Below are 12,459 nucleotides of genomic sequence, written 5' to 3'. Positions count from 1 at the left end.
CTCTTGGGCTTCCTAGCTCTCCATGGTTCCTGGTCCCTTCTGTCTGTCCTCGTGGCCCTTTTAACATTGCTCCTGCTCCATCCAACAGGTGTCCCCCAATCACGCTGATTGGGGAGAGAGAAGTGGTGCTCTCTGTCGCCAGTCGGTGGGTGGCGGCGGTATATGCCGTCTACCACCTCACCTCGGACCCGCCCGGGCCGAGGTTTATGGGGCGGGATGCCACAACGGGCACTTCATTTTTCCAGTTTCAAAAGGTATTGAATCATACCTTAGAGAGTACTCGCCACTCACCATCATATTTCTCTAAATTTGTACTAAAATATTGTTGCTATCAGTACATTGTCTCAGCCCTTGTTGTTCAAAGATGAATGAATGAAAGAATTAATCATGCCTAGTGTTGTTAATGTCTTTGATCTATTGTTATCCAAATGGGATATACCACATTCAGAAGGCATGCACAGACTTATTTGGAGCCAGCAGTGATCCACAAATGGCATCAGTTTCAGGAAGAAGAATTGCAGTTTCTGAGCCAGAGAAAGGTTAAAATTGGTGGAGATATGAGGGCAGACTCACCAGGTAAACTTCCTCAATTAATTTCAATACATTCGGTATTACTACTATGAAGTTCCACACAAAATAGCACGCTCATAAACATGTTCAAAAGCAGTGTGCTCATGACATAATTTCGATATTTGCAGGTCATTGCGCAAAGTATGGCAGCTATTCCTTGATGAACCTGGAGAACAACAACATTATTGACGTACAACTTGTCCAGGTGAGTAGTTCCACATATGTCAATTGAACTGTTATTCATGCCACACAACACATAGCACTCATTGCTCTCTTTACTTAGACACACACACGCACTCTTTTTTCGGCAATGCTCTCTCACTTACTGAAACACTCACTAGCTCTTTGTATCTCTCTCGTTGACTTCCCCTCTCTCCCTCTCTCACACACACACGCACAAACACACACACACACAAACACACCCTACTCTTTTATCAGACGCTGAACGTTTGAAAATGAATTTTGTTGACCAACCATATTGTCTCACTAAATGGATTTCTAGTTTACAAATGAATCTATCTTGTGTCATTATTTTACATCCATGTACACATGGATGTAAAATAAACTATGTCATTGTGTGGTTTCATCACATAAGTCTCTTTTTGTTCCATGACAAGAGCAATGAGGTTGGAGGTAGTCACAATATGGAGAAGGAGGGTCTGAAAAGAAGCCTTGAACTTCTGGAGTCGAAGGGTGTGGCAGTGGACTACATCGTCACTGACCGCCATCCCCAGATACAAAGGTTTCTTCGGGATCGCAATCTGAAGCACATGACGTCTTGCAAAGGGTAATACTTGTCTTTGGATTTGATTCAAGATATAATTATGCAGGCTAATGTAAAATTAGTATGCATCAAAAAAGTAGGCCAATTATAGGACAGAACAAGTAAAGGTGACAGACATTTAGCAGACGCCTTTATCCAATGTCACATGGGCTTGCAGCGTGGTGATTGAATCCTTTTCTCCCGGAGGTCCGTTGGGTATGCTAACCATTGCTCCAACATGCCCACGTATGGAGTTATATAACTTCTTCATCCGATTGATTTTGACAGATTTTTTGTTTTTGTTTGTTCATTAGGTCTGTCTGAGAAATTGGACAAGGTGTCGAAAGAGAAGGACTGTGACATTGTTAAGAGGTGGCGGCGTGGCATCAGCAACCATGTCTACTGGGCAGCAACATCATCATCCACCTTGGCTGAAAAGGTGGCTAAATGGACCTCATTAATTAACCACATTCAGAACATACACAGCCACGACAACCCAGCTTTCCCCAAATGCCTCCACCCTGTTCGCCGAACAAGAGATCGTAAAAAGTGGTTTCAGCCAGGTGTGTAAACCTCCATTGTATGTAATGTTGTTTGACTATCTTGCTTGTGTTTCTCTAAAAATAATAATATATCTTTCTTTAGGCACCAAAGCCCTCTATAAAGTGGAAAAAATCCTTACAAACAAGAGGGTCCTGACTGACGTGGAAAAGCTGAGCTCAAAGTACCAGACCTCAACACTGGAAGCCTTCCACAGTGTTATTTTGTGTTTTACACCGAAAAATGTGGTTTTCCCTTTTATTGGGATGTTGTGCAGGTATGTTCCCATTTACTGACCAGCAACATATATTTTTCTTACACTGCAACAATACAGACCTAAAGATATGTGTAGATATCTTTGCTGTGGTGACTACGTAGTTGTTTGATAATGCAACCAGTGTTCTCCTATGACAGTTTTATTACCACACCCTATTTTCTCCTTCAGACTGTACCTGGCAGCCATGCATTTTAATGAGAATGCTGGCCGTTCCCAAGCGAAGACAAACTCAGGAAGACTGAGGTACAAACTCAGTTTCCCAAAAGCAAAAAAAGGAGCGGCTACGGTGAAAGCAGTAAAAACACAACCAACATACTGTAAGTTGTAAGAAAATATTTATTGATGCATAAAACACTTTGTACATTGTTACATGTGGAGTTTACCTACATTGTATTTCTTTTAGGCTATACCCTCAGCCTGATGCATCTCCTCTTTGAAGAGGTAGTCCCTAACCCTACTTGGAGGAAAGTCAGAAGATTCCTGTGCCCAGTTCCCTATCGTCCCAACACGAACATCCACCCTTAGAAGACGCTATTGCGGCCTATGTATCTCGCTTTAGAGTGGAGGAGGTTTAAATCAAACATATTGGCCTTCCGCTTCAGGGAACTCCCTGCGTATGTGTTGGACCACACAAGAGGGGATGACGACACGCATCTTCCTGCCAAGATATCCCCAGCACCAGCTGACAAATGACCTGTAGGCCAAGTACCTGCAACAGCTGTCAAAAAGCGGAGGACATTGTTGTTTATGTATATATGGCCAAGGCTGAACTGTATATAGTGTGTGAGTTATGTTTTGTCACGTGTAAATAGAATAAAAAATGATCATTATTTGTATTGTTATTATATGTAGGTACAGCTCCATCACTTTGACTTTCACTATACAAAATAGTGTATGAGCTTGGTAGACATGTTTGAATATGCCGATTGTGCCGTAGTGTAGACATTTTTTCATCTCACTTACTCATTGCCTCTAACTTGCGGGTTCCCATAATCACGTTGATAAATGTTCAGGGCATTTTGCTGGGAATATCTATTGAGACAAACTGGATCTAGTCCTGGGTGGAAGGTCATGCATAATACTGGTGGATCCTCGTCTTCCATTATTCTTACAACCTGTGCAATCAGATATGTTTGATTAATATAATCTGATTTTACTGACAGTGTATAACCAAAATGAAATCCGTATCACCCATCGTTGCACCGTCTTACCGTTGATGTCTCCCTACAGCTTACATTCTCCACCTCTATCTGCATTGTAGAGCAATTCCCACAGGTACACCTGAAGCAAAAGGTAGGCAATATGTTTGGCAGCCATCAATAATGAAACACAAATTAAGTTATAGGCCTACCTATTATAAAAAAAAATCAGTCTGATTATATGAAAATGAAGATGCTGTAGGTCTTTGCAAATGACTAAATCGGCCTACAACACATCTTTGAATGCCAACATAAAAAAGAATGACGACTATCCTAAGCCTAGGCCTATTTGAATAACCTGGTTGCTCTGTTAGAATGTATCAATAAAGCAATCACTAACAAGCTATTTGATGGAAAGGGCTATATGCAGGTGAGTAGGCCTAGTGGTTTAATAAAGAGCACAAATTTGGTTATCACAGCATGTCGTGGTCCACCGATGTCGAACACTTTTGGTATGTATTTTCTCATCACATCGTGAAGACGTGATGATTAGAAAAGACAGACCAAAAGTGTTAGAACAACCTGATTCCAGGAAAGTTGAGTACATTGGCCTATTGTAGGCCTACTATATTAGACGTAGCCTAAATGTGGATAATACCCTGTGATTTTGGAATATTACAAAGTGCATTGGGTTCATAAACGATTTGGAGGTGCATAAACTATTTCGGAAATAATAGAGGTGGGAATAGGCCTACGCTCCGTTTATTGGCGTATAGCAACACAACTAAGCCCTATATGTCAAGTTAAGTTAGCTCACATTACCATTCTGAAACGTCTATCATTGTACGCGTTTGTGGTTGTTCTTGGTCTTCTCCTTCAGTCTCATCTTCCGACTCTGGATCAAACACGTAGGGCAAAATTCCTGCCATGGTTTTAGGCTTGCTGTGCCTCGGTAAGCATATGGACAGCTGCTTTCTCTCCCGATCAGAGCAAAGGGGAATTTAAATATTTAATATTGATGAAAACAGCGGTCCAATCAGAGCAACGCTCATTAATAGATGGATATTCATGAGAAGAGCATTCGTCTTTTCTACCAGGCTTTTCAGACATGCTAGAATAGTTAGTAATAAGCTATCCAAGGCATTTCCAACACAAACAAGGTTACAAACTCGATCAAAGGACATCAAGGATTATAAAAAAATTAATGAAATGGGTGTGGCATGGGATCTTTAAATAAAACGCATCCAATACACGGAATGTCCGCTGGTAACGCCACTGAGGCTACAGTAGGATAACGATGCTCTTAGCACCCTACGAGTACCCCTGGAGTCCTCGTAAGCTATAGCGTTTTCACAACGCTCGTCACCAACAATGCTTTCGGGAAACGGTGTGGAAACTGTACGATGCTCGTACGACACACTTCACGAACCACTTAGGCTAACGATGCTTTCGGGAAACGGGGCCCAGGTCTGCTGTGCTTCCTTTGGATACAGGCTTTTCTTTTTATTTACTAACCCTATCCATGTTAAAAAGAAGAAGGAATAATGCCTCACATTGTACTACATTTTGTTTTAAAATATTTTAGGATTGTATTCATACATTGGACGGACATCTTGATTTAAGTTTTTATTTTATGTGGACACAAGCTATTTCTATTTTATTTACTATCCATGTTTAAAAGAAGGAATAATGCCTAATTTTGCACTTTATACTGTTAATTATTTTTTTTACAATTTATACATTGGAAGGAGATCTTGAGTAAAGTTTTTATTTTTATGTGGACAAGCAATTTTTTTAATTTTTACCATGCTTAAAGTGCGTATTGGAAGTTAGATACTGCAGTGAAGAATCATATAGGAAAAAAATTCGAATACACGATTATTTCGTTTTTATTAATAAATCTACACTACAAGTGGCATCTTGAGCCGTTTTTGTGATACAATTTTACTTCCGCATCTCAAACGCTCGTTTTCGAGCGTGACATAGGAATTGGTAGACGGACGTTCTAATCATCATAGACTACATAGGCAACATAACAACAATGGATAACAGTTTCGGACCACTTCCGTACAATTTTGAGCCAGCTAGCCGTGAGGGAGAACAGCAACCACCTAAAAAGGGGAGACACCATGGCAATAGGAGGGAGGTAGAGTGAAGAGGAAGAGCTCATGACCCTGCCCGGGGTCAACCGCCCCGTGGCGCGGAGCATCGTGGAGTACCGGGACTGCATCGGGGGCTTCAAGAAGGTGGAGGACCTAGCGCTGGTGAGTGGGATAGGCGCCACCAAACTGGAGATTATTAAAGTGGAGATCTGCGTGTCGAGTAGGACCAGTTCGTCGCAGCACTCCCCGTCCTCCCTGCGGAGAGACCCGGAGCATATGTCCTCCTGCAGCGGCATGAACATCAACACCGCCACCCCGCCGCAGCTCATGAGCATCCGCGGCATCACGGAGAAAATCGCCCGGAACATTGTCGCCTATCGGACCCAACACGGTCCGTTCAAGAGCATCGAGGACCTGGTTCGGGTCGATCACATAAACTGCTCCCTACTGGACAAGATCCGTTTCCAGGTGTTTGTGGAGCGCTCAAGAACTCCGTCCACCAATACCAACGGCGGGCTGACCCACACGGGTCGGTCCCATCCGAGCCCAACCTCGTTCAGCCTCCGGAGCGACGACCTCGACCTCCCGCCGGGAGGACGGCCGGGCCGCGATGCGCCTGGCCACCTGGGACCTTCAGCGCTGCTCCAGTGAAAAGGCCAACAACCCTGGTGTCAAAGAGGTCGTGTGTATGCCCCTACTGGAGAACGAGTGAGTACAACTAACGTGAGGGTTTGCAGGCTCGAAAGCCTGCTCCATCCTTTCTCCGATCGGGGAAACTGTGAAATCGGAGATGGTCGGACAGGAGGTCGGAGTTGGAACAACCCCCACAGATACAAAACCTCATCTCGTCGATTAGAAAAACCCAAAAACCACAGGGGGGGGGAAATACAAGACCCCTCACCGCTGTAACTACTCACAACTACGCATAGAGCTGAGGCAGCAACAGCGACCGCGTCTACCAATTCCTACGTAATATGACGCGTTTGACGTATCACATAAAAAAACAACGGTTTTTGAAGCCTTGCTCAAAATAGTCACTTTAAAACTGGATTTTTTGCCGATATACTTTTTTAAACTGATAAAATCCAGCATTTTAATTTCAAAGAGCAATTTTCAGAGAATGTTATGTATAAATATTTTTAAAAACATTAACTTCCAATACGCACTTTAAAGGAAGCAGGATTATTACCCAATTTTTCACTTTATTTTGTTTTCACACATTTGAAGATTTTAATTAAAGTCTTTTCTTATTATCTTTTTGTTGTTGTTGATCCAAAAATGATCGGACCCGTGACTCAAAAACTATGACATGATCCGAACCGTGAGTTTTGTGATCCGTTGCACCCATAATAGACGGTCTTCTTAACGGACTGAATGTTGATGTTTATATTTTTGAGATTTAGCCAAGTCTGAAAGCAGTTCAAAGCCCATGTTGTTTGCCTTACAGTGTTGGTTTCATTTTGTGCTCTTCTCTAATATGTCGAAGTTGGCCGATGTCATATAAGCACACCTGGAGGTTTGTGCTGAAGTATCCAGGCTTATTTCCTTCCCTTCGTCCTTTTCTGATGACCATTCGTAATATTGTGGAATATACTATAATGTGGAATATAATTAATATAATTCTGGAAATATGTTCATCTTTGCGGTTCAAAGCTTGTTGCAATCTAAATTACATAAAATACGTTAATAATATTAACGGTTAGTAAAGCACCTGTAAAGCGGAGTGATGCATGAATAGTTAAAAGTTCCAGTGCTGTTATACTCTATATCAGCACTCATGGAATGCCTCTTGTCCAATCAAATTACAGTTTCTCAGTCGCTTTGGTACATTTCTTGAGTCATCCTCAACATTTGCATAACAGTAAATGCATTTCTCAAAACAATTCGTGCAAATAGCTAAACACCATGGATTACCTGCAAAAGCCAGTCTCTTGCTCAAAATCCTTGGTTCATCTCACAAAAGTAAATATCTGTGCCATCAGAATGACAAGTCCTTGTGTCATTGTGTATGGATAAAACAGTCAAATTTCTTAGTCATGTTGTCAATATACTCTGGAGGGATGTTCTGATGTAAACTATGGCTAAAGTTTTGAAGACAATTATTGTAAATTGTAAGTTACACCTTAGTGTATGTCAGAGATTGATTGCAAGAGACTGGACAAGATTCACATTATGATTTGACTTTGTACTGTAATTTGTTGACAGACCATGTCATTGCTAGAAACGTGAACATAATCTCTTTAGGGTAAACTGACATGCATTGCTGTAGGAATTACAGTGCATTCTTCCTACACCTCCTGACGTTCCTGTCTGTTGGGCCACAAATTCTCATTCTCACGCAGCCTCACTCCTCTTCCTCTTCTTCTTCTCTCTTTCTGTCGACCCCGTCCAATTCCCTGTCCTTCCATTGTCAGACAATTGTGTTGTGCTCCAGCTATATATAGACTTGCCAGTTTATGGTTCATGAGATGCACCCTTGAGCTATTTCAGTAAACTGGTTGATTGTTTGTTGATCTAACACCTCACACATTTCACTTCAGTAGAGAAAGTGAAGATTCACCTGGTAGCAATTTACCAATTCAGGACAGATTTTCTAAGTGACATGTATAGAAATATGCTTGACATATTATGACAACTTGTTCAACCATTTTGCATGTAAAGACTTATGCAATTAACTAATGTCGTGGGGGTGAGACTATTCAATAGAGACCCATTACAATACATTTCGATCAACAGGACATAAGCAATTGATAATGTAGGAAAGAGCAGAGAATGTACATAATAATTTGCATGAATGTACCAAAGCAGTTGTTAGAACTAACAGTTGTATAATGATTTGAATGGTTTGATCCAAAGAGCCCTTCTCCGGGTGGTACAAGGTTGACAGCGTGCGAGCACCGTGTGTGTGTGTGTGTGTGTGTGTGTGTGTGTGTGTGTGTGTGTGCATAACACGCCTCCCATTTGGTGAAAAGACTAGACTTCGTCTGGTTCTCCGACGTCTCTGGTTCTTCTACAACGAGACTCGTAGTGGGGGTTATCTTGGCCATGGTTGAGAAGGCATTGGGGGAAAGGAACTTTGGCTTTGCAGTACTTCAAAGCCAATGTTCCTTTCCCCCAAATCCTTCTCAACCATGGCCGAGATAACCCCCACTACGAGTCTCGTTGTGGAAGTACCGGGAGTCTGCAAATGGCAACAATCCCTTTCTCCTTCTCCATGTCACAGCTCAGTCTGTACTTCAGAATCAGATTGACGTGGAAGTGGAAGAACCAGAGACGTCGGAGAAGCCGACAGTCGTTTGAGATTCATAATATCATCCGGAGGCACAGCTTTTCGCCATGCTAATATACAGTATATTATATAAAATAGATATCTATATATTATATTATATTATTTAGATATAGAGCTCCAGGACTCCCACCGGAGCATTCTAGAATAATTACCGAAAATGGCCAAAAGTGTGCGCTGTGTGCGCGGCTAGTCATTCTACGCCCCTATTCTTGGTGTGTTCTTTTCTTTCTGATGACCTCTGAAATACCCATTTTAAGTATTCTTGGTTGGGCTAGAGAGTCACTAGATTGACCATATCATCATATAAATAAGACCCCAGGTCTCTAGCTTACTCCAAATTCATTCTAGGTCCCTATCATGGTTTACTCTTGTAAGGGGCGTGGCTAGGGGCGCTTTTGACCTTTGGATCCAAACTTGAGAACATGGTCCCCAAACTACCGTATTGGTCAGAATATAAGACGACCCTGATTATAAGACGACCCCCCGTTTTCAACACAAACATTTAGAAAAAAAGATTTGCAGACCAAAGAACTTAATTTCATTTTAAAATAACAATATTAAAAACAGTGAATTAAACACTTGTTATATTAATGACAATAATAATAATGCCAGTAAAGGCCACGGCACTTTCAAGGCAAAATATGTACAGTATGATTCAAAATTAATATCAAGCAATAATCAAGCAACATTGTGAACATTTTTAAAAAACAGCGAAAATACAGGCCACATATTTAACTAAACTTAACTAAAATTCGCCAAACTTCTCCGATGTCTCTATCGCTCACACACGTCCTCTGCCCCGCTGTGTTTGCTCTCACTGTCATCGCTCCCCAGCTGCTCCGCTTCCAAAGCGCGTTTTCTCTGACGTATTCAAAAACTCTCTGGTCAACCTCACTGAAACGGCCACTTTGAGGACCACGGTAGGATTTGCGCTGACTGTTGGCATCTTTGAGACGTTGTTTAGGTGCTCGCCATCTTCTTACGTTACACTCCGTGACCCCGAACTTCTTGGCAGCTTGGCAGTTGTTACTTGACTCTGCCTTATTGACGACCATTATTTTAAAATTGGCATCATAGCTCCTCCGCTGTTGTTGATTGACCTGACCCACTTTTGAGCTACTTGTCTCTAAATGGTCAGCCTGTCTTTAAACACCGGTAACGGTCTGGTTGTTAAGGACGCTGGAATACTTCTTCCCGGAACCAATTTCTGGCGCAACCTGCGGCCGCGAATGTGTATTGACATTTAAAGGGAGAGGCGAAGAAGAGAAACTGCGCTCTGAATACTAGACCCCGAATATAAGACGACCCGACTTTTTCAGACCTATTTCGAGGGGAAAAAAGGCTGTCTTATATTCAGACCAATACGGTACATGCGTTAACAAACACCTAAAAGAACACATTTCTATCTCCATCTCAAGCAGAAATGGGGCACCTGAAACTTCCTACCATTATACTCCCATTGACTCTCATGTTGCAGGTCACAACCCTTTTCGTGACCTCTCGAGATGCAAAAATATTTACACACATCCCCCTTGGTTCCAGGAATGACATATTCAGGCTTTGAAACCTCATAGAAAAAAAAGTTTGTTGTCAGAGCTCATCAGAAGTGTAACCCGAGAGACCTTATCGCTCAGAATGTGGTTGCAAAAGGCAAAATTGGAGACTTGACACGCTTATCACAGGACCCAACTGGGACACACTGAAAGTTGGCCCTCTGTGACCTGGGGGGCTGATCCTTTTCCCTTAATCAAGTGGTGTCCTTTCAATCCAACAGCAATGGGAGGCGTTTAGATACATTTATAGAAAGAACATTAATCTTCAATGCGTTTCAATGGAGCATTTGATGGTGCCTTTTGAGTCACTTCCGGTCGGGATACAGCCACCAGATTGATCATCTTATATGTCGTGGAGGCCCTCTTTTATCTAAAAGAGACCCCGAATAGGGCGGTGTGGCCACTTCGATCGGAATGTCCGACTGTGGGTCGATGGGGACCTCTGTTTAGACCTCGACATTTTCCCTCGACAGAGACCCCGCGCTCGTCAACGCCCGATGACCATCAGGCGATGATCACTGGTTTTGGTGCAGGAAGCTAGCGGCAGAAGGCGAAAATCTAAATGGTGAAATGCACACTAATCAAGAAAGCAGCAGGGGAAGCAGGGGCAACAGTTTTGTTGGATACTTTAATGAAAAAGTCCATATGCGGTTAAATTGTAATTGTTTAAGCTTTGTTTTCTATTCCTTGTATTATCAAGGAGGCGTGTTCTGGCGCAAACGATATTTTGCCGTTTCTGAATACAACTGCGCCACAGACCAGGAAATACCTGGTTTAAAGTCAGTGGCGCGTTGTTCACATGCTATTTTAAGTGCGCATGCATACATGCGCATGCGATGCATACGGATTGCTTGTGCACCTCGCGCATACACTTTGCTTCTCTCATCTACACGGACAGCAGTTCCCATTTTTGCAAACCATACATAATCACAAGGAAAATAAAATATTACCACACAAGGAAAATCATTGTGGTGTCCATAAAGATAAAATAAATAGGCATAAATCTAGCGTACACATTTACCCAAATTATTCACGCGAATTGTAGCAGGCGTAATGACGGATCAAATTAACCTGGTTGACCAATAGTGGCAAGAGACATATGTAGGCTATATAAGGACACCTGTCAAAGTGGGTTGTCCGTCAAGAATCAGGAACCAGAATTCTGAAGACTGCGAAATTAATTCTTAAAACCTTACTCTGCAACTTACCAGTTAAGTTGAGGTTGCTCATAATTTTTCTATTGCACAGTGGAAGGGAATACGTCTTGGGGCCGAGGATCAGACGCCGGGGGGAGAGGGTCTACCGGCCCAGACACACCTATCTCTCCCTGAGTGAGGAGGAATGCAGGCGTAAGCTACGCCTGACCCGTCAGGCTGTCACAGATATCTGCCATCTCCTGGCAGATGAGCTGGGGACTCTGGGGGCTCCCTATGCCCTCCCCATTGCAGTGAAAGTTACAGCGGCACTGCATTTCTATGCATCTGGGTCGTTCCAGCATCCCCTTCTATTGGACGCATTTCACAATCGGCAATAAGTTCGGCTATACATGCAGTTACGTCAGGTCTAGTCCGACATGCTGGGGAATACATAAAATTCCCTGTTACACCCGACAGCCAGGAAAGAACAAAGCAGGAGTTTTGGACCAAGTATGGGTTCCCTGGCGTCCTTATTGGTGCTATAGACTGCACCCATGTGCAGCTACGTGCCCCATCAGTAAACGCACTCATATACATAAACCGGTAGGTAACTCATTCGATTAATATCCAAGTCATTGCCGATGCTAATTGTAGAATAAATCATTTCTTTGCTAATTACCCTGGCTCAAGCCATGACTCTTTCATATTGGCAAACTCGACCATTCCTGCCATATTCGAGGGGAATCCTCCCTTGGATGGGTGGCTGTTAGGGGACAACGGCTATCCGTTGAAGACATGGCTCATGACCCCATTTCTTATGCCAGCAACAGTGCGCGAAATTGTATTCAACAGGAAACACACACAAACACGCAGTGTAATTGAACGTAGGCATTCGGAATACTGAAAATGCGCTTCAGGTGTTTGGATAGGTCAGGTGGTACTTTACAGTATGGTCCTCAAAAAGTCGCAGCATTCTTTGTGGCATGTTGTGTTTTACACAACATTGCCATGAATCATGGATGTGTCGATGACATTAATGAGGATAGATTAGAGGACTTAAGGAGACGTGATGCTGAACTGCAAGTGCCGA

The 12,459-nt window shown here is 42.7% G+C and overlaps 1 protein-coding gene across 1 annotated transcript; it reads left to right on the top strand.

Moving 5' to 3' along the window:
- The first annotated feature begins 433 nt into the window (after positions 1 to 433).
- On the top strand, positions 434 to 2,980 carry LOC132454880 (uncharacterized). Its single transcript, XM_060048427.1, has 7 exons — positions 434 to 576; positions 699 to 775; positions 1,188 to 1,357; positions 1,622 to 1,896; positions 1,979 to 2,150; positions 2,319 to 2,467; positions 2,554 to 2,980. The coding sequence occupies exons 1-7, from the start codon at positions 558 to 560 to the stop codon at positions 2,673 to 2,675; spliced, it is 984 nt and encodes a 327-aa protein (XP_059904410.1). The 5' UTR covers positions 434 to 557; the 3' UTR covers positions 2,676 to 2,980.
- Positions 2,981 to 12,459: the final 9,479 nt, after the last annotated feature.

The sequence above is a fragment of the Gadus macrocephalus genome, chromosome 4, assembly GCF_031168955.1.
Source record: "Gadus macrocephalus chromosome 4, ASM3116895v1".
Classification (NCBI taxonomy): Eukaryota; Metazoa; Chordata; class Actinopteri; order Gadiformes; family Gadidae; genus Gadus; species Gadus macrocephalus.
The sequence above is the reverse complement of the archived record's forward strand: the minus strand, read 5'-3'. Positions and strand labels throughout refer to the sequence as shown.

Coding starts and splice junctions, on each gene's coding strand:
- LOC132454880 (XM_060048427.1), top strand. Junction 776..1,187: donor TTGACGTACAACTTGTCCAG/GTGAGTAGTTCC, acceptor TTCCATGACAAG/AGCAATGAGGTTGGAGGTAG. Junction 1,358..1,621: donor CACATGACGTCTTGCAAAGG/GTAATACTTGTC, acceptor TGATTTTGACAG/ATTTTTTGTTTTTGTTTGTT.